Source organism: Desmodus rotundus, chromosome 4 (assembly GCF_022682495.2).
Source record: "Desmodus rotundus isolate HL8 chromosome 4, HLdesRot8A.1, whole genome shotgun sequence".
Classification (NCBI taxonomy): Eukaryota; Metazoa; Chordata; class Mammalia; order Chiroptera; family Phyllostomidae; genus Desmodus; species Desmodus rotundus.
The window spans coordinates 149,091,313-149,106,987 of NC_071390.1; the positions used below are offsets into that span (position 1 = coordinate 149,091,313).

Genomic DNA, 15,675 nt, shown 5'->3' on the forward strand with positions numbered 1-15,675 from the left:
TGGACACTTGGAAAGCTTCCAAATCTTGGCTATTTTAAATAACACTGCAATCAACATAGGGGTGGCTATATTTTTTTGAATTCGGGTTTCGGGTTTCTTTGGATAAATTCCCAGAAGTGAAATTGCTGGGTCAAAAGGCAGATCCATTTTTAATTTTTTGAGATATCTCCTACTGCTTTCCACAGCAGCTGCACCGGTCTGCATTCCCACCAACAGTGCAAAAGCATTCTTGTAACCTGCCTTGGGACAGCAGTATTCAGCGCTAATTTTCATCATAGAAACAAGCTTGTCATCTGATATGAAAGGTCATCTTTTCTGACAATCCACAATTCTGCTTTGCAGTCTATTTTTCATGAGATACTTTTTAAAACCCTTCCCTGAGCATATGCTTATTGATTTGAGAGAGAGAAAGAGAGAGAGAGAGAGAGAGAGAGAAACAGATGAGAGAGAAACGTCATCAGGTTTCCTCCTGTGTGCATGCCGATCTGGACGGAACCCACAACCCAGGCATGCGCCCTGACCAGAGATTGAACCCACTGTCTTTTGCTGTGCAGATGATGCTCCGACCAACTGAACAAGCTGGGGAGGGCATGGCATACTTGTATTCTCTTTCTATAATGTCTTCAAAATTCTGAGTATATTTGAAGATTTTATTTATTTAAACACAACAATCTTCATTGACTTAGGACACTGTCCCTTCATGAGGTTAGGATCTGAACAGAGTCTCCATGTCATCCTCCCTGCAGTCCCAGAATGGTGGGACCCTCTGCACCCTGTGCAGTAGCCTCCCGAAGAAGGGGTGCTTGGGGGTTGCCGACCTCAGGGTGTGTTCTGGACTCCCAGAGGTGCCATCTGACTACTTTCCCTGACCCCCAGGGCCAGTCCCCTTGCTTAGGGCACAGGCAGCCTCCCTGGTGTCAACATGACCAGTGGGTCTCTCCCCGCAGAGGGAGGCGATGGCTTCCCCGAAGATCTCTGGGCCATTTTCCATAAAAATGGTAGCAGAGCAATCTGGAACACCAAGGGCAGAAATGGCGTCCCATTAGTCACACACACGTGACATGTCATCTGTGCACCCTGGATCTAACAGAATGGGAATGAATTCAAGAAAAACTCACAGATGAAAAAAAAAATTTAAACCAGTTTTCTCAGAGACATAACTTTCAAGTGAAGTCTGGGAACATATTTGAAAATACTTTTAATCAGTGGACTAATTAAAGTTATAATTTGTGGCCTAGTCCAACAACTGACATTTTATGTCAACATCTTTAAAACTAAGGTGATTTTCACATAACCCACATAGAATGTTTGGCGTGAAATTATATACTCTTTTATTAAGGTGTATTTATTTATTTTGATCTAATTTTGAATTTTTCCCCCAGATTTATTGAGTTATCGATGGCATATAGGACATCTTATTCAAATTTACAAAGCATTCAATAGAAAAAATCTTTGAACTTCACTTCTTTTTTTTTAATTTTAATTTTTTATTGTTACTCAATTACAGTTGTGTGCCTTTTCTCCCCATCCCTCCACCCCATACCAGGTGAACCCCCCTCCCTCCCCCACCTCCACCTTCCCCCTTGATTTTGTCCATGTGTCCTTTATAGTAGTTCCTGTAATCCCCTCTCCTCACTGTCCCCTCCCCACTCCCCCCTGCCCACTGTTAGATTGTTCTTAACTTCAATGTCTCTGGGTATATTTTGTTTCCTTATTTCTTCTATTTATTATGTTCCAGTTAAAGGTGGGATCATATGGTATTTGTCCCTCACTGCCTGGCTTATTTCATTTAACATAATGCTCTCCAGTTCCATCCATGCTGTTGCAAAAGGTATAAGCTCCTTCTTTCTCTCTGCTGCGTAGAATTCCATTGTGTAAATATACCATAGTTTTTGGATCCACTCGTTTGCTGATGGGCACTTAGGTTGCTTCCAGTACTTGGCTATTGTAAATTGTGCTGCTATGAACATTGGGGTGCACAGGTTCTTTTGGATTGGTGTTTCAGTGTTCTTAGGGTATAATCCCAGCAGCAGAATTGCTGGGTCAAAGGGCAGTTCCATTTTTAGTTTTCTGATGAAATTCCATACTGTTTTCCACAGTGGCCTCACCAGTCTGCATTCCCACCAACAGTGCACTAGGGTTCCCTTTTCTCCGCATCCTCTCCAACATTTGTTTGTGGATTTGTTTATGTTGGCCACTCTGACTGGTGTGCGATGGTACCTCATTGTGGTTTTAATTTGCATCTCTCTGATGGCTAGTGATGCTGAGCATCTTTTCATATGTCTCTGGGCCCTCTGTATGTCTTCCTTGGAGAAGTGTCTGTTCAAGTCCTTTGCCCATTTTTTAATTGGGTTGTTTGTCTTCCTGGAGTGGAGTCGTGTGAGTTCTTTATATATTTTGGAGATCAGGCCCTTGTCTGAGGTATCATTAGCAAATATGTTTTCCCATACTGTTGGTTCTCTTTGTAATTTGGTGCTGTTTTCTTTAGCCATGCAGAAGCTTTTTATTTTGATGAGGTCTCATTTGTTTATTCTTTCCTTTATGTCCCTTGCTTTAGGGGACATGTCTGTAAGGATGTTGCTGCATGGAATGTCTGAGATTTTCCTGCCAATGTTTTCCTCTAGGACTTTTATGGTGTTACAACTTATATTTAAGTCTTTTATCCATCTTGAGTTTATTTTTGTGTATGGCGTAAGTTGGTGATCGAGTTTCATTTTTTTGCACGTAGCTGTCCAGATCTCCCAACACCATCTGTTGAAGAGGCTGTTTTTGCTCCATTTTATGCTCCTGCCTCCTTTGTCAAATATTAATTGACCGTAAAGACTTGAGTTTATTTCTGGGCTTTCTGTTCTGTTCCATTGGTCTATGTGCCTGTTTTTATGCCACTACCAGGCTGTTTTGATGACAGTGGCCTTGTAATACAGTTTGATATCAGGTATTGTGATCCCTCCTGCTTTGTTCTTCTTTCTCAAAATTGCTGCAGCTATTCGGGGTCGTTTATGGTTCCATATAAATTTCTGAAATATTTGTTCTATATCTGTGAAATATGTCATGGGTACTCTAATAGGGATTGCATTGAATCTATAAATTGCTTTGGGTAGTATGGCCATTTTGATGATGTTATTTCTTCCAATCCATGAGCATGGTACATGCTTCCATTTGTTTGTGTCTTCCTTAATTTCTTTCTTCGATGTTGTGTAGTTTTCTGAGTACAGGTCTTTTACCTCCTTGGTTAGGTTTATTCCTAGGTACTTTATTTTTCTTGTTGCTATATTGAATGGGATTGTTTTTTTCCTGATTTCTGTTTCTGATGTCTCATTGTTGGTATACAAGAATGCCTTGGATTTCTGAGTATTTACTTTGTGTCCAGCTGTTTTGCCAAATTCATTTATTAGGTCGAGTAGTTTTTTGGTGAAGTCTATAGGATTTTCCATGTACACTATCATGTCATCTGCAAACAGTGACAGTTTCGTTTCCTCCTTTCCAATTTGGATGTCTTTTATTGCTTTTTCTTGTCTGATTGCTGTGGCTAGGACTTCCAATACTATGTTGAATAGGAGTGGTGAGAGAGCGCATCCTTGTCTTGTTCCTGATCTTAGTGGGAAAGCTCTAAGTTTTTGTCCATTGAGTATGATGTTGGCTGTAGGTCTCTCATATGTGGCCTTTATTATGTTGAGGAATGCTCCCTCTACTCCCACTTTGCTGAGTGTTTTTGTCAGAAATGGGTGCTGTATCTTATCAAATGCTTTTTCCACATCTATTGATATGATCATGTGATTTTTGTCTTTGCTGTTGTTGATGTGATGTATTATGTTTATTGATTTGCGAATATTGTACCATCCTTGCATCCCTGGGATGAATCCCACTTGGTCATGGTGTATGATCTTTTTAATGTATTGCTTGATGCAGTTTGCAATATTTTGTTGAGAATTTTAGCGTCTATGTTCATCAGCGATATTGGCCTGAAGTTTTCTTTCTTCGTTGTGTCTTTATCTGTTTTTGGGATTAGGATGATGCTGGCTTCATAAAAAGAGTTTGGGAGTCTTCCATCAGTTTGGATTTTTTCGAATAGTCTGTGAAGGATAGGGGTTAGCTCTTCCATAAATGCTTTGTAGAATTCTCCTGTGAAACCATCTGGTCCAGGGCTTTTGTGTGTTGGGAGTTTTTTGATGACTGCTTCAATTTCATCTGCTGTTATTGGTCTGTTCAGGTTTTCTGCTTCTTCTTCACTCAGTTTTGGAAGATTATATTTTTCTAGAAATGTGTCCATTTCACCTAGGTTTTCAAATTTCTTGGCATACAGTTCTTCGTAGTAATTTCTTACAATCCTTTGTAGTTCTGTGGTATCAGTTGTAATCTCTCCTCTTTCATTTCTAATTGTGTTTATTTGGATCCCCTCTCTTTTTTTCTTGATGAGCCTACTTAAAGGCTTGTCAATTTTGTTTATCTTTTCAAAGAACCAGATCCTGGATTCATTGATCCTTAGAATTGTGCTTTTAGTCTCTATGTCATTTAACTCTGCTCTGATCTTGGTTATTTCCTTCCTTCTGCTTGCTCTGGGCTGTCTTTGTTGTTGTTCCTCGAGTTCTTGCAGGCATAAGGTTAGGTTGATTATTTGAAATGTTTCTATCTTTTTAAGGTAGGCCTGTATTGCTATGAACTTCCCTCTCAGGACTGCCTTTGCTGTGTCCCATAGGTTTTGGGTTGATGTGAGTTCATTTTCATTTGTTTCCAGAAAGTTTTTGATTTCTTCCCTAATCTCATTCTTGACCCATTCATTGTTTAATAGCATGCTATTCAGTCTCCATGATTTTGAGTGTTTTGGGTTTTTTCCTTTGGGGTTGGTTTCTAGTTTCAGTCCCTTGTGGTCAGAGAAAATGCTTGATATGATTTCAATTTTCTTGAACTTGCTGAGGCTTGCTTTGTGTCGTATTATGTGGTCTATCTTTGAAAAAGCTCCATGTACACTTGAAAAGAATGTGTATTTTGCTTCTTTGGGACGAAAAGCTCTATATATATCAGTTAAGTCCATTTCATCTAGGGTATTGTTAAGTGACACAATATCCTTGTTGATATTTTGTTTGGAAGACCTGTCCATTTTTGACGGTGGGGCGTTAAAGTCCCCTACTATAATTGTGTTGCTGTCAATATCTTTCTTGAAGTCCTCCAAGATTTTCTTTATGTATTTGGGTGCTCCTATGTTGGGTTCATATATATTTACAATGTTTATGTCTTCTTGGTGGATTCTTCCTTTGAGTATTATGAAATGACCATCTGGGTCTCTCTTTATGGCCCTTCTTTGGAAGTCTATTTTGTCTGATATGAGTATTGCTACCCTGGCTTTTTTTTCCTGTCCATTTGCTTTGAAAGTTTGTTTTCAGCCTTTCACTTTCAGTCTGTGTAGGTCTTTTGTCTTCAGATGGGTCTCTTGTAAGCAGCATATGTGTGGGTCATGTTTACTTATCCATTCAGCTATTCTATGTCTTTTGATTGGAGCATTTAATCCATTTATGTTTAAGGTTATTATTGATAGGTAGTTATTCATTGCCATTTTTTCCTACCTGTGTTCCTCTCTCTTTGTCTTTTCCTTCCTTTCCTTAAAGCAGTCCCTTTAGTATCTCTTGCAGAGCTGGTTTGGTGGAAGTGTATTCTTTTAGACTTCTTTTGTCTGGGAAACTATTTGGCCTTCTATCTTGATTGAGAGCCTTGCTGGGTAAAGTAGTCTTGGTTGCAGACCTCTGGTTCTCATTACTTGTTATATTTTTTGCCATTCTCTTCTGGCTTGGAGCATTTCCATTGAGAAGTCAGTTGCTAACCTTATTGGGGCTCCCTTGTATGTTACTTCCTGTTTCTCCCTTGCTGCCTTTAAGATCCTCTCTTTGTCTTGGAATGTTGCCATTTTAATTATGATGTGTCTTGCAGTGGGCCTCTTTGGGTTCCTCTTGCTTGGGACTCTCTGTGTTTCCTGGATTTGGGTGACTTTTTCTCTCATCAGATTAGGGAAATTTTCCATCATTACTTTTTCAAACAGGTTTTCTATCCCTTGCTCTTCTTCTCCTTCTGGTATTCCTATTATACGGATATTGTTACATTTCATGTTGTTCTGCATTTCCCTTAATCCCTCTTCATTCTTTCTGAGCCTCTTTTCCTTTTCTTGCTCTTTCTGGGTGTTTTTTTCTACTTTGTCCTCCAGCTCGCTGATCCGATCCTCTGCTTCATCAAGTCTGCTTTTGATCCCTTCTACTGTGTTCTTCAATTCAGAAATTGTATTCTTCATTTCCTCTTGGCCCTTGGTGATAGTTTCTATTTCCTTTTTCATGTTAATATAGTTTGCAGTGAGTTCATTGTAGTTTCCCTGTAGTTTCTGGTAGTTCTCTGAGCTCAGTGAGCTTCCTGATAACCATTGCTTTGAACTCAGTATCTGATAGTTGAGTTGCCTCTTTTTCACTTAGCATTCTTTCTGAGGCTTCCTCCTTTCCTTTCATTTGGGAATTGTTTCTTTGTCTTCCCATTGTTTGTGAGACTCTTCTTGTTAGCCTCTGCTTCTTAAATTGATCTATTCTGACTCCCTGGGTTTATGGTATGAACTTCTATGGTAGAATGCCAGTGGGATTCAGTGGTGCTGTCTCCTTAATCTCCTGTGCTCACTGGTCTTGAGCTGATGTTTATGGGTGTAACACAGTCTAACTCTGGTCTTTTCAGCACTCCAGGTTTTATTGTCTCACCTGTGGGAAAAAGAGAAAGAGGGGGGGAGAAAAAAAAAGAAGGGAAGGAGGGAAAAAGGGAATAGAAAAGGAAAGGAAAGAAGGAAGAAGGAATAAAGAAAGATCAGAGGCAAGATAAGAAGGAATTTTAACAAAAATTAAAACAAAAGAATAAATAAAAGAAGGCAGGAAGAAGGAATAAAAAAGGTAAAGGATGGAAGGAAGAAGGAATAAAAAAAGAAAGAAGGACAGAAAGGAAGAAGGAATTCAGGGGGAAAGGAGGAAAGAAAAAAAAAAAGTCTGCTGGCTTTAAACCAGTCAGGTGAGTTCTACTGGTCTACTGGTCTGTGGAATGGGAGGGGGTGGTTGGAAGGATTGGTTTCACTTTTCTCCCTTCCTGAGCCACACTCTTCGCTGTTGTTCAGCCTCCAGTCCAGTTCCTCAGGGTCCTTCTGCTCCCCACTAGGCCTTTAGTTCATCAGTTGTGCTGTCCTTGAGTTGCACCAGTTAGGGGCCACTCACACTCCCCCTTCTTGCTCTTTGCTGTCTTAGATGCTAGGGGCTCTGGGTGCTGCTGTGGGGTAGTTCAGCCCTCCTACTGGGTCGAGTCTTTCCGGGGAATGCAGTCTCCCCTAGCCCTGCAGCTCCCCTCTGCTGGGTGTTCTGCCTTAGTCCTAGAGAGCCAGTAGGCCCTGCAGGGCTCTGTGCGCAGGGGCCAGGTAGGAGTTGTTCAGAACTGGTGCTTTTAGGTGTGGTCCCTCGCAGGCAGCCAGGCCGTTGATCAGCCAATCTGCTGCTTTGGGCCTGGGTCACGCACAGCCAGCTGGTCAGCTGCTCTGGGCCTGAGTAGCGTGGGGCCGGCTGCTTTGGGCCTGAGTCGCTTGGCTGGCCGGTCCGCCACTTTGGGACTGAGTCGAGTGGCCAGCCAGTCTGCCACCTTGGGCCTGTGCATGGGGCAGCTAGCCTCTGCCCCCGGTACGCACCCACCCGAGGTTTCAGGTGTGGGCCCCCAGTCCGCTAATCTGGGTGTGCGCAGCCAGGCTTCAGGTGAGTGCCGGGGCTGTTTATCCCGTGTTCACCGTCCAGGGGCTGAGGTGGGAGGGGCGCCAGAGGCTGCGGCTGCTGCGGAGAGTTCTCTAACTAGCCGCTGTGTGCCTCTATTTTCTTTTTCTTTTTGAGAAATTCTTCCTATTCAAGCCCCCCCTGGTCCAAACAAGCACCTGGCTGCTCACACAGCCCAGCCTGGCTCTCTCCCAAGAATCCTGCAGCAGAGCCTGCGCCCAGGCTTGGGCTTCAGCCACCCAGGTCCCTGCGCAGGTCCCAGGGACCTTATTGTCCTTAAGCGCTCTTCTTACCGTCAGATCTTTCAATGTCCTCTATCTTTGGTCTCCGATCTTCATATATGCTGGAATACTGTTGGCTGTTCGCTCTGCTCCTCAAATCAGCTAGGTGTTTCACTGGTGCTGAGGGGAAGTGGACTCCGCTCCCACCTATCTCGCCGCCATCTTCGCTATTTAGTGAACTTCACTTCTTAAGTGAAGAAGTTTCTGAAACTCAGGAAGCCCAGACTACTGGGAATTTTTGTGAGGACAGACACAACCGTTCCTGTAATGGCAGTGGGTCTTCACACACTGGCTGCTGCACGCGTGCTCTTGGGCTGAGCCTGGGCAAAACCTGGCATTGTCTCAGGCCTGTCGTGGTCCATGAGGAGCTCTAGGCTCTACACCTGTCTCCTCCCCCATAGTAGAGGAGAAGGGGAACCCATGTCTTTCTTAATGGGCCGCACAGGCTGGAAGGGCTATGGGAGTGAAACCATGGTGCACACATCTCCCAGCCACCGCAGACGTGCTAGGAAAGAACCAGAGCAGCTCGTGCTGTCACCACTGTGCCCTGGTGACACCAGCCCTTGGACACTGGGCTCAAGGTCGCACATCTCTCAGTGACTGGGTTGAGAGTTGCAGCTGGCTTGTCAAATTCCAAAGCCCAGGGGCTTTCTAAGGTGCCTCAACAACCTTATCTCCATATTGTTGGGTTATCTGCTGAATCGCGTTTTGGGTGGGAATGGAGAAGGGACTCAAGGGCTGTTCCTTTGCCCTTAAACCAGTCACCTTCCCCAAGCCCTTAGGGCAGGCTAAATGACTCTGCCACTGCAGAGACCTGGGACTGAAGTGTGCAGTTCACAACACTGGTCCTTCCAGGTGAATGCCATCAACTGGGGCTCCAAGGGGGAACCCTGCCCCCAGGGCATCCAAGTGAGAGGTCCCCTTACATTTATGGTCAGGTTGCTTTGTCCATAGGAGCTGCAGGCCTTGGGCAGACAGAGCACGCCACAGGCTCCAGGCAAGGCCAGGTTGTGGGCTGACATGCCAGGGTAGAGCCCTATGGCTAGAAGGGGGTGCCAAAGCCCAAAGCCCAGGTGGTACAGGAGGGCGACATGTGCTCCAGGTGGCTGCTCCAGAATCCTAAGGACAGAACACGCACTTTTTGTAACCAGTCCTCTTGCTTAGCAAGATGGAAGCAGAGGCTTCCTCTGTGTATCATGTGCAACGCCTACTGAGAAGGTAAAACAGTGTATTTCCTGAGGTGCCTCTCATGTTTTTCAGGGGTTAGCTTATTAAAGTATGAGATTTACCATAAATACACTTTAAAACTCTGAGAAAAGAGAAAACATTTCACTGAAGAGCACGGTTTCAGTCCCCACTTCCCTCACAGCCCCTCCAGCTGTGACCCCACAGTGATTGGGGGCCCAGCTAGACACTGATGGGCACAGCCACAGACTGTGATCCCACCATGGTCAGTCAACATTAGGAAAACTCATGGTGTCTAGACCTGTGTCCCCAGGGGGACAACCCTTGTTAGTCTGTACTTGTAGTGTGGAAATTGGCAAGAGTCTGCCATGGGCCACCCTGCTAAGTGCAAAGGCAGTTCCACGTGGGGGCTTGCCAGAGGGCAGTACCACCTGCTGGTGCCTACCTGGCATGCATCACCATGGTCCCGGTGTCCAGGGGGGAACCTGAGTTGTGTCGGCCTTGTCCGGATTTATCACAGAGCTGAGCACTATGGTGCTGTTCAGCGCTCTTCACAGGGCCCAGAGCACTTCTGCTAACTTTTTGGAATTAAAAACCCTTCGACACAAGTTAAAAACTCTCCCATGAAATCTTTTGTGAAGTAAAAAATAATTTCAGAGATAATCATGAGCACTCTCTAATTCATCTGGTCAGTAAGAGAGTCTTTTTAAATGGCATTGTAGGGAAAAGAGAAGTATCCTGTGGAAACAACCCAAATCCCTCTGTATCTAAGTAGCAACATTGGAAAAAGTGTTTGGTACTAGAAGGCAGTATCCGCTTGGGAAAATCACTGCATCACAAACCACTGTCTTCGCTGTTAGAAGGATCCGGGGAAACGTGGTCCATGCTGCACATGCACCGTCCCTTCTGTGCTGAAGGGCTGTGGCTGTCATGGACCCTCCCTCTCCTATTGCCCAGGATGCACTTGTGTACATACAAGGTCGCATATGATTCCAGAAAAACGCTTTTTTCCCCGTGGTGCTTTTAAAATGTTCTCTCTATTGCTAGGTTCGTTGCTTCTTTCTCTCTCTGTCTCTGTCTCTGTCTCTGTCTCTGTCTCTGTCTCTGTCTCTCTCTCTCTCTCTCTCTCACCCCATCCCCTGACCCCACTCCTTCATTCTGCCTAAATCTGGAACTTGGGTTGATGTTTGGTCTCAACATAACTTACAGGTTCACAGTTTTCGTGGCTGAGGGGAGCGTTGTCCTTTCGTGCCTCAGCGATGTATCTAATCCCATTCAATATAGACCCAAAACAGAGTAGAATGCATTAGCTCTTTGGTCATTTCTTACGTAAATCTATGTTTGCTAACGTTTGTGACATACTTTGCAGTTTTTTTTAATGGCATGTAAATTAACTCAGCAATTAAAACATGCGTTGGAATTAAATGTGCAAAACTATTTGAGGAAAATAAGAAATGACTCCCCAAAATGGGTTGCCCTGGTCACGTGAGTGCTGGGCAGCATGTGTGGTCCTGAAAGCCTCCCTGCCTAGTGGGAGGGCCCCACGCTCCAGTCTTCAAAGGGGGAAGCAGCAGTTGCTTTGGGAACCCATCAGTGGTGTAACCCGCCCCTGGGGAAATGGAATGTATGTGTTGGGAACAACTTCGGCTCTGCTGCATAGAGATGAGAGACAACCACGACTTCCTGCGAAATCAGTGAGCATGCTTGTCAGTCCGAGCACATTACAGGCAGGAGCAGCCAGAGTCAGTGGGAGCAGACAGCTCTGAGTGGATACAATGGTCTGTGGGTGTCTCCAGAGAAGACAGAGGGTGATTTGGGGACAATGCTTTGCAGAGATTTGCATTCTTTCATTAGGGCTTAAGGATTTAAAATATGCATAGTGGTAAAGTACTTACCTTTCAAGGAAAGAGGTCCATTTCCTCTTTAGGTCTTCTGATCTGCAGATGAAAAAGAAGAGAAAAGGTTACTGATGTAAAATATGTAAACTAACATGTATGGCTGTCACTCCAGATGAAGATGATGCAGTAGTTAGGGATGTGGATGTGTGTGTAAGTTGTCTCTCCTCAAAAGGACTGTCCATGGACACTGCTGCTTTCTGGCAGTGACACAGTGAGGTGACGTAGATTGTAAAGTGCAAGAGCAGTTGCTTTTGGAAATGTAAACACTTGGCTGCATGAGCTGATGCAGGCTGGGTGGCGGTGGGCCAGTCGGAAATCCTGTGAAGCGCTCTGAGCTTCAGGGCCCAGAGCTGGGAGAGGGCCGGTCACGTCTCAGAGTGGTCCCAGACCCTTGTCCTCTCTCCCACGTGGCTGGTGGAGCCCCTGTGAAAACCACTGACCCAAACCAAGGAAATCACCCCTAAGGGGCCACCCTGTAGCCATCTGCATATTTTTACACCCAGGAAACTTTGGGGGGAAAGTACAAGGTAGACTGATGTCATTATGGGTGCTCACAGAGTGAGTGAGTCCCTGGCTTCATACACAATCACATGAAAGTGGCTTCCCTTTGGCGGGCATGTAATACAGGAGCAAGCTGTGGGTCTTACTGAAAGGTGGCCAGCACGCTCCCCGTGGGCCAGCCCAAGACCAGGGACCTCTTGGCCGCTTTGGCCTTTCCCTTCGGGTCATCAGTAATCCACATGGTGGTCAGTGGCAGTTTCATCCTGATCTTAAAGATCTTCCTGTACCTAGAAAGAGAAATGGAAAGACCTTCATTAGCTTGTTTCTCATAACATAGGGGACCAGCTATGCTCCCAGTAAGGTGCTGGTCCTCACAGTCTTGGGCCACCGACCTCCTCTCCCTCCCTCTCTGCTCCCAGCACAGCCTGGGATGATGTGGGCGAGGCCTGGCCAGTGAGGCCTTGAGCATATTTCATCCATGGCGGCAAAGACGGTCATTGTGAACGGTGGATGTTGGGTTTGACCGTACTCTACATTGTCGACTGTCTTAGCACCATTAATCAATTTCATATTTGTTTAAACATTATATTGTATGTTATTATTCTTTTTATTATTTACTCACATTTTCGTTATGTCTGAAAGTATTTGAGGGGCTGAACAAAGATACATGATTTATAAAATATTTATACCACCTTTCTTAAGAGAGACAAACAAAAAAATGGTTGGATTAGATGGATTTCAAATACAGCTTCACCCTTAACCTGCAAAAAATGTTCTTTGGTCTTTATTCATAGATTACATTAAATTATTTTACTTAAGATTTAGCTCATACCGGTGTCCCTTAGATTTTGGCTAAGCCCCAAAACAGTTAGTCCACCAAGGGAACCCAGGGTACCACCAGGCAATCGAATCATCCATCCAGAGCACCCCAGGGGCCAGCAGGATTTCTCAGGCAGTGTGGGCATCCTTCCCAGGTGTCTCTGGAGACTGAGGAAGTGATCCACTGTGTCAGCAGGGACACTGCTCTCTGACCATTTCTACCTCATCTGCCTTTGACCTGTAACTCGGAAACCAGCGTGTGTCTTGGTTAATTCAAAACTTGAACTCCACGCTGGGCTCTGGGTTCCACAGCCACTGGCCCTGTGATGGTGCCCAGGCAGGTGGGCTCCCGCTCTGCAACTGCCTGCCCCTCAGAGTCACGAGTGCACACCCCAAAGCCCCAGTGAGATGCGAGAAGCCCGTGAGCAAATTCCTGACTCCACCGAGTGAGGGGCAGTTACAGCGGACCCTGCCATGGGGTCAGGAAAGGAATGCTGCTTTACACGGAGGGTGTGGAACATGCACCTGTGTGGTCACCAGGACAGTGTGGAACGTGGACCTACTTTGCATTGGAGATCAACAGCAAATCTTTGAAGAGGAAGAAGTGCCGCCTCTTGCTCTTCCAGCCTTTCCCGATGACCACTGGACTGTGGAGCAGCAGGGTGCGAGTGGGTGGTGAGGGGCTCTGGAACCTGAAGTGCAGGCTGCTGCTGTCCATCTCCTGTGGTGCAGGGCCCTGCAGGCAGCAGTCGAGGCTGCAGCAGTGAACCTCGGTTGGTGGGAGGTCTTGAAGGCCCCAGTTCAGGCTACAGGTGGGGACCTCGGATGGTGGGAGGCCCTTGAGGCCACAGTGGAGGCTGCAGCTGGGTACCTCAGGTGGTGAGAGGCCCTGCAGGCTGCAGTTGAGGCCACAGATGGGGATGTCAGATGTTGGGAGGCCCTGGAGCCCACTGTGGAGGCCACAGGTGAGGACCTCAGGTGGTACGAGGCCCTGGAGGCCAGAGTAGAGGCCACAGGTGGGGACCTCAGGTGGTTGGAGGCCCTGTAGGCCACAATTGAGGCCTAAGCTTTGTATCTGAGAGGGTGGGAGGCCCTGAAGGCTGCAGTACTGGCTATAGCTGGGGACTTCGGGTGGTGGGAGGCCCTGAAGTCCACAGTCTAGGGCGCAGCTGGGGACCTCAGGCGGTGGGAGTCCCTGTTGGCCACAGTTTAGGCTGTAGCTGGGGACCTCGGGTGGTGGGAAGTCTTGCAGGCTGTAGTCCAGGCTACAGCTGTTGACCTCCGGTGGTGGGAGGCCATGTAGCCCACAGGCCTGGCTGCAGTTGTTGCCCTCAGGTGGTGGTGGGCTCTGGAGTCTGCAGTCCAGGCTGCAGCTGTCGCTCTCTGGTGATAAAGAGCTGTGGAGGGTGGTGTCCAGCTTCGGAGAAGGGCTTCTCCTGCAACACAGCAAATGCCACAGAACGGGCCGTCACTGATCCATGGTACTCTAGGGTTTTATACTAAAGGTCAAGATTCACACTAAAGAAAAAATGATTCTCTGTCCCCCACCCAGAGCTTCAGAGCTCCAATGCGTGAGCCACCCAGTTACAAATAGCTGTTGACAGACAGGAGGAGGACACTGTTTCCAGGACAGGCCTTGGGCCCGCCCTCTACAAGAGGCTGGCAAGGAGAAATCAGCACAACAAGCTGAGTCAAAGCTGCTGGAAAGGGAGGCCCAGGAGGCCAAAGGTATAGAGAGTTACATGAAGGCAAAACCCAAACAAAACACGGCAGTCTGTGGCCTCACGTAGCCAAAATGAAATAAAACAGAGATTTGTGTACAAGTGTTGGCCGTTTGGTTTCATATTACTGTACAAATCTAGATGCCTGAGGATTCTGCAAAACTGACCTGCGTCTTAGCTAAATCAATAATCACAAGTGGAGGCAAATGCTCAAGATCAGCATGTAATACTGGACACATCACAGGTTGTCAGTATTCTGGACACATCCTGAACCCACGACACGCTTCCTCATCGTTCAGTTGGGCCGTGAGGAAGCGCTAACGGGACTGGTGGGGAGAACAGGTAGGGCAGCAATGTTGGACAGAACATAGAACGCCTGATTATGTCAGAAGTATTTTCATAGTTGTATAGAAATGTTAATCTCAGAGCAAAGATTACCCCCTCCCTGAGAACTTAAAGCCTGCTCTCTCATTTTCAGCAGCAGTGAATAAAATAGCTTTTCCCGAAACCAGTGCTCAAGTGAAGAATTAGCCCATCTGTGCTTGAAGAAACAGAGCAGAACAGTTCCGGGGGCCCTGCGTCCATTTCCGTGACCAGAAGTAGTGTATACCAGCCCGTAAAGAAAAAGCAACTTTTACCTGTTCGACAGTATGGGTGCACCTGGACAACATTATACTAAGTAAAATAAGCCAGTCAGAGAAAGGCAAATACCATAGGATTTCTCTTGTGTGTGGACTCTAATGAACACACTGAATTAACCAGGTAAATGGGACCATCTCCTAGGTAGAGAACAGGGTGTCAGGTAGTCTGGGGGAGGGGAGGGGTGGAGAGATTGAGCAAAAAGGAAAAAGGACTCATGGGCACAGACAACAGTGTGGTGATTGCTGAGGGGAGGGGATATAAGGGGACTAAATGGTATGGCAAAAACCCATTACCGATTGAATTTACAAAGTAGTATATTCAAAGACTACCTTTTGCTGGACAGCCTCGAGTAACCACCAAAACGCTTGAACCGCTTTTTGATGGACCTGAACATCCTTTGAGTCTTCAGTCTCGGCAGAGGAGTGAAGCATGTCTTCAGCCCTTGGCAGAAAACTGTCAAGAGCTCCAAGAAGCCCGAGGGTTCCACGGTTGTCTTGACCACAGCCATTATGACACCCAAGGTCAAAGTTTCGCGCCAGACGTGACCCACGGAGGGACTTGTTTCCCTGACATTGCCTCCATCTTTAATGTTTTGAATTCATTGTTCGATTCTGGGGCATCTGTTGATGCGCTCACAGTTGTAAGAGAGGAAAGCAGAATCTCCACCCAGCCTTTGCCCACTTTCCCCCAACGGTGCCAGCTCTCCCAGGTGCAGACCACTTCACAACCAGAGGAATAATGTTGGCAGTCCTCGTCACCCCACAGGACCCTTTGTGTCACCTACTGCCGCCACACACGCGCCCCCCCCCCCCCGTCCCCCTGTGCACCTCTCTCCCCGGGGCAACCCTCACCTGTCCTCCCT

General features: G+C 46.3%; 1 protein-coding gene across 1 annotated transcript; it reads right to left on the bottom strand.

Moving 5' to 3' along the window:
* Nucleotides 1–11,085: 11,085 nt before the first annotated feature.
* On the bottom strand, nucleotides 11,086–15,668 carry LOC112316783 (uncharacterized). Its single transcript, XM_053923109.1, has 4 exons — nucleotides 15,143–15,668; nucleotides 13,014–13,886; nucleotides 11,778–11,918; nucleotides 11,086–11,169 (listed from the first exon to the last, which is right to left on the bottom strand). The coding sequence occupies exons 1-4, from the start codon at nucleotides 15,319–15,321 to the stop codon at nucleotides 11,124–11,126; spliced, it is 1,239 nt and encodes a 412-aa protein (XP_053779084.1). The 5' UTR covers nucleotides 15,322–15,668; the 3' UTR covers nucleotides 11,086–11,123.
* Between the last annotated feature and the right edge of the window lie 7 nt (nucleotides 15,669–15,675).

What these genes read in the sequence shown, in the direction of transcription:
- LOC112316783 (XM_053923109.1), bottom strand. Translation starts at nt 15,321, where the DNA reads ATGGCTGTGGTCAAGACAACCGTGGAACCCTCGGGCTTCTTGGAGCTC. An exon ending in TCGAGGCTGTCCAGCAAAAG is followed by an intron (nt 13,887 to 15,142) that starts GTAGTCTTTGAA and finishes GCTGTGTTGCAG; the next exon opens with GAGAAGCCCTTCTCCGAAGC. An exon ending in AGCGTGCTGGCCACCTTTCA is followed by an intron (nt 11,170 to 11,777) that starts GTAAGACCCACA and finishes TTTCATCTGCAG; the next exon opens with ATCAGAAGACCTAAAGAGGA.